Below are 6,601 nucleotides of genomic sequence, written 5' to 3' on the forward strand. Positions count from 1 at the left end.
GAGCGAAATAATTTTGGAACGCCAACTTAGAAACTACTGAAAGAAAACGGCTAATAACAAATTACTAAAGGCATGACTAAAATGAATGACTAATTTTGCACAACATGATATTAATATTTGACATTCTCCCAACCATAAGGGCGAAGGCACTTATCTTAACAAGTTTCACACTAGGGAGATGAGTGGGTGTCTGGATATTTATTTGGACAACCCATCCTAACATAGGAACAATAACAAGCCTGCAGGTTATAACATACTGTACCATCAACTGAAGTCACAATACAACTCAAATTCTTCAAACAAGTCATTTACAAATCTAATTTGTGAGGTCTTTTAATTTTGCGCCCCTTCTTAGAATACATGTTACCATCAACAACAGTATTTCCATTAGGATTCTGTTCAGCTGTCTTATCATCAATTACATCAATATTCATTTCAGAATTATCATTTACATGTTCAGGGACTTCCACAGAAAGATTCTTTAAACCAGGGTTCAAGTGAGCATTGATCTCCAAATCATGAAGTCTTTGTATTGATCTGTTAACAATACCTTTCCTAGTTTTAACATCAACACTGCGAATCAACCCATCCCTTCCAGGGTATACATTTACAATAACTCCAATAGGCCACTGTAATCTGGACATATGATCTTCTTTAACAAGCACAGTGCTACCAACATTCAATCTACATTTTTGGTTAAACCCCTCAACTACAGGAGGTAGATTTGCTATGTAATCTTTCCTCCACACATTTCAAAACTGTTCCAACCTTTTATTTACAATTTCTTCTCTATCACATAGATTATCTGGAGTTACAGCATATGGTTCAATGTCAACAGGGGGTTTAGAAGTTATATTCCTACCAAGAATAAAATGAGAAGGGGTAAGATAATGTTCAAAGTCTGGCTCATCACTCACAAAGGTCAGAGGTCTTGAGTTTATGCATGCCTCAATTTCTACAAGAGTAGTCTCTAATTCATTCTTACTTACATATCTAATTCCCAAAGTCTTTTTCAAGACTACTTTAACTGACCCCACAAGTCTCTCAAACCAACCTCCCCACCATGGTGATCTTGGTACGTTAAACCTCCATTTAGGTGCTAAGTGTCCAAATACCTTCTGCACTTCCGAGGAGGCTGCGACAAAGGTTTTGGCATTATCGGAATAAATTACGCTCGGAATACCTCGACGAGCAGCAAATTTCCGTAAAGCCTGCATAAAATTGACCAATGACATGGACTCCGTGAGTTCCTGATGCACTGCTCTAACTATAGCACAAGTAAAAAGCAACATATATAATTTCTTTCCTGGATAATTAGCACTAAATACTGGCCCTGCAAAATCTATGCCTGTAACTGCAAAGGGGGGTGCTGGAGTAACCCTCAAATCAGGCAATGGGGCAGCAGGTTGACTACAAGGACGGCTATTGTGCCGGCAACAATCTAGACACTCCCGTACAACAGTCTTAGCCATTCTTCTTACACCAGTTACATGAAAACTAGATCTTAATGATGAAACAATGCTGTTTACACCAGCGTGTTTTAGAAACTTATGTTGGAACTGTACTAAAAGCTTGGAGAAATGTCCTTTAGGAAGAATGATTGGGTGTTTTGACTCATAACTCAAGTCAGAAAACTGAAGTCTACCATTTATCCTCACAATACCTTTATCATCAATAAATGGATCCAGTTTTCTTAATTTAGAATTTTTAGGAATCAACCTTTGATCAGACAAAGCTTGGATTTCACTGGGGAAAGCTTCTCTTTGCACTACATAAATCAACCTTGCTTTAGCCTTATCTAATTCTTCAGTAGTAAAACCACCAGTATTCACAGCAACCCCTGACCCTTTTGCTTTACAATTGCTTACAAACCTTTCAACATACCCAACAATTCTTATTGACTTATTAAGATTATTGTATTTTTCAACATCAAACATGGGATTTGCAGTCTGGACACTTAACATTACTAGATGGTCTTCAGATTCATAATTTACAGTCTCATTAACAATAATGGAGTTATCACCGTCCTGAATACTAAATGTAGGATCCGACATATTACAAGGACCACTAAACCAAAGGTTATTTCCAATAAGCTTTTCCGCTAATAACCCTCTAGTCATCAAGTCAGCGGGATTATTTGATCCACTACAGTGATGCCAGTGACTGGGAGGTGTCAAGTGCTGAATATCTCTAACTCTGTTGTTAACAAACACATCCCTTGTCACTGAATCACTCCTTATCCATCCTAAAGTTATAGTGGAATCTGTCCAACATACAATCCCAGGTTTGATCTTAAAATCCAGAGCCCTTTCGACAAATCTTACCAATCTAGCACACAATAAGGCTCCCATTAATTCCAATTTAGTAAGGGTAAGTTTCTTAATTGGTGCTACTCTGGCTTTAGACATGACAAGTGAATATTGACAATCATTTCCAAGACAAACCCTTAAGTATACACATGCACCAAATCCCTTCTCAGAGGCATCTCCAAATTCTTGTATTTCAATGTGTTCAATACTCTTCTAAGGTACTTTCGTAAAATAACATCTCCTTATAGCTAGGGAACTAAAGTATCTAGTACTATCAATCCATTTCTTGAATTTTCTCTCTAATTCATCTGGCAACTTGTCATCCCAAGAAATACCCAACTTCCATATATCCTGGAATATTATCTTTGCATACATTATAAAGGGGCTGATAAACCCACAAGGATCAAACACCTTAGCTATCAAACTCAAGACAGTTCTCTTTGTATATGAAATTTCAAAATCAGGACCCAGATGAAGACCAAAATAAGAAAATATATCATCATAATTTGACCATTTAAGACCTAGCACCATATTAATTTCATCATCACTCAAAATTTGCATTTTGTCCTTAAATTTAGAAGCAATTACTACACTATTGGAAGAAACATTTTCAAGGGACATATTAGCATCAGCCATAATATCATATGCAGTCTTAAATTTAGTTGCTACTTTTTCTACAGTATCAGCTCCGCTAAACCAATTGTCCACGTACATATCTCTTTTTAAATCTTGAACAGCTTCTGAGTAATTGCTTAAATGGTGTTTAACAACAACATTTAGTAGAAAGGGGATTGAGGTGGGAGGTGGGTCTCGTACTAGTAGGTCCTCTATTCTATTACTAACTCTAGTCACCCAGCCCTCAGCCGCTGCCTTTGCCCTATGTAACTGCTCCATTCTAACTATATCACAGGGTGCAGTTTCTAAAGAGTTACTGATAGTTCTTACCGGGTACTAATAGTTCTAATCCCGGGTCTCGGCACCAAATGACCACTATGGGGACATTACTATGAATCACTAAATGTTACAGTAACTTTCATAGGTTGAATCACACGCGGCTCCTTCTTCTTCTCTTTTATTTCCTCTCAGAAAACCACAAACTTTATAAACAATAACATTTAAAATCATCAGAAAAAATAACGTTCACTGATCTCAAATAAACTAAGAATAATGTCTTATAATTTATGTATACTATCAGCAATTAATTAAGGATCAAATCATTAAAATATACAGAAATAAATACAAGAGACTGTGAGCGAAATAATTTTGGAACGCCAACTTAGAAACTACTGAAAGAAAACGGTTAACAGCAAATTACTAAAGGCATGACTAAAATGAATGACTAATTTTGCACAACATGATATTAATATTTGATAGACTCCTTTAACCTGCAGCGATACATCATTGTGAAATTTAAGTACACCATTTGATTTCCATGTGAAGTATGTCGATTAATATTGTTCTTTGGGTGTTTCCTTGTATGTGTAGATGATTTGTACTTCGCGGGTTCGAGTGGGGAATGTGTAGCCAGATGTTACGCTGATGTTTCGTAGTTTTACGACAATCATTATAAAATAAGTATAATGTGTACAGTATAACTCCTCTTTCAATGTGTCGTTTTGGTAAATATCTATCAAATAATAATCTCCAGGAAAGCGTAATTTAATTTCTTATCAAAGGAAAGTTCTAACGTCCATATATATATATATATATATATATATATATATATATATATATATATATATATATATATATATATATATATATATATATATATATATATATATATATATATATGTATATATATATATATATATATATATATATATATATATATATATATATATATATATATATATATATATATATATATATAATATATATATATATATATATATATATATATATATATATATATATATATATATATATATATATATATATATATAAGGTTATTATTCTTTTAAAATGAGACGTGGCTTAACATTAAGAAAACGAGTAGAATTTTCAACCAGGTAGGCCTACCTAAAGATAATATAAGTAATCTGAAGATTTGAATAGAGAGGCATCATTAAAGTAGACTTGTAGACTCTGCAGAATGCAAAAGGTATCTCCTAGACCTAGACATTCTCTTTCTTGCATGCCAATGAATTGTCTCTAACAATGTTATTTGTCATGAATGGCAGAGGCAAGGGACAGTGACATTCCCCTATCAAGCAGTCCAATGCCCTTGAGAGTGACCATACATACATAATGATCAGCGCCCTAGTCCCCTCTCCACCCAAGGTAGGACCAAGGAGGGCTAGGCAATGGTTGCTGATGACTCAGCAGATGGACCTATACGATCCCCAAACCCCCATCCTTAGCCCACAACGATGATGAGGTTACAGTGACCAAAGGAACTAAGGATTTTGAGCGGGACTGAGGTTTGGCAATCACCAGGCAAGACGCTACCACGAAGCATCCTTTACGATAGATAGATAAGGTAAGAAATGTAAATTTATTGATCTATCTTAAGGTTACACTTCCTTCCTTTTATCATTATTGTCCTTTTTATTAATATCTATGTTTGTGTATGAGTAAGCATGTGGATTTATAATTATGGTCAGTTAATTTTCCTCTGTAGAATCTCCAAAATACGTTGAAATCTTCAAATATTTTCATTTTTCTCTTTTTTTATTTTTAAATATCAACACAAAAATTGTATAAGAAAACTAACGTAATTCTGTATATATATATATATATATATATATATATATATATATATATATATATATATATATATATATATATATATATATATATATATATATATAAAACACAGCCTGGCCTTGGTGTGCCATATTCTTTGAGATTTATTATATAAAATTTTTGACAGACTGAAATGGCATTTTGAGTGATATAACCTAAAGGGAATTAAACCTATTGTTCTCTTGAATGAAAATCTGGTCAATATTTGATAGGTGTATATCATTTTTCGTTCGTTGAAATACAAAGTGACAGACATACCTTGGCTCAGTGACGATTGTAGACGTGCGTATGAGAAACTGTTGACTTTCATCTCTTTTGGAAGGATAACAGATCAGATTTGTCTCTGCAGTTATTCCATCATATCCAGGGGCTTTCCATAGTGGTTTTTTTTTTTTTTTTTTTTTTTATTTTTTTCAAGAACAGCTTGAACTTCAAACACACTGAACTCATTTATGCGCACTTCAATGTCATCATTATTTTCAGGCATTTCAATCAAATTATTCCCAGAGTATCTTCTATTAACGGCCTGACTAAAGCGTTCCACTCTATGTTGCCTTTTTCATCTGTTATAACAGATCCATCTCTCTTTTTGATGGGTATATGTTTCTTCTTCTTCCCCCCTACAGAGAATTCATAACCGATTCTTACACCATTGTTACACCCTGAATTCATATCTTCGTCAGCCCCATCTGCTTTTTTGTCTTAAGTATCCTTTAGAGTCATTCCCGACTTTTCGACTTCACTATCAATACTGACATACTTAGCATATTTTACCTTGTAATTTTCATTACTTAATCTGAAACTTTCAACATTCAATGAATGTCTTTTATAGTATCCCATTATTTGATATCCATGGTATTCTCCATGTAACTGCATGTCTCAAAACTTTACTACCAACCGACTGATGTGTGTTCCTAATGTCACACCATTCTTCAGTATGTATGGCAAACATCTGATTAATATAATAGTTATATATCATAAGTTGTTCCAGAAAAAAATTTCCTGATATATTTACTATAAACTAGTTTCCAGTTCTATCTAATCTGATATGGAGTGCCATGCTCTCTCCCAGAAGATAGCCACCACTTTCCTCCATCTAAGGCTTTTTTCGATTCCAGTTTGTTTTTCCAATGAGTGCACACATATCTAGGCCATATTTTACAACTGCCAAACTCTGCTCTCATTTCCCCATCATAATAAAATTTGACTGGTAATTTCCATAAAGGTAAGCTTACCGATTTTCAAACTTAAAATTATTCACTAGAAGATTCTTCGCACCCTTCTCCCACTCAAGGGCTGCACGGGATTAAGGGCAATTTCTACCATCTAAGAGTCCACTGAGGGCCACTGATCCTCTCGCTCTAACTCTCCATCAGGTTTGCTGAAAACCTTTGAGAAAAGTTCTCACGAGTAAAGAATGAATTGTATATAAATAGACACATACTTACGTACATATATGTATATATACATGTATACAATTTGTATTGTTACTCTAGAGTGTCCGCTAATAGGATTTAGTACATAATAAAGCAGATAAAAACCTG

General features: G+C 34.3%; 1 protein-coding gene across 1 annotated transcript; it reads right to left on the reverse strand.

Annotated features, from left to right (window-relative positions):
* Positions 1-752: 752 nt before the first annotated feature.
* Positions 753-2,408, reverse strand: LOC137659011 (uncharacterized). The gene has a single exon (XM_068394112.1). The coding sequence runs from the start codon at positions 2,406-2,408 to the stop codon at positions 753-755; it is 1,656 nt and encodes a 551-aa protein (XP_068250213.1).
* Between the last annotated feature and the right edge of the window lie 4,193 nt (positions 2,409-6,601).

The sequence above is a fragment of the Palaemon carinicauda genome, chromosome 19 (genome assembly GCF_036898095.1).
Source record: "Palaemon carinicauda isolate YSFRI2023 chromosome 19, ASM3689809v2, whole genome shotgun sequence".
Lineage (NCBI taxonomy): Eukaryota > Metazoa > Arthropoda > Malacostraca > Decapoda > Palaemonidae > Palaemon > Palaemon carinicauda.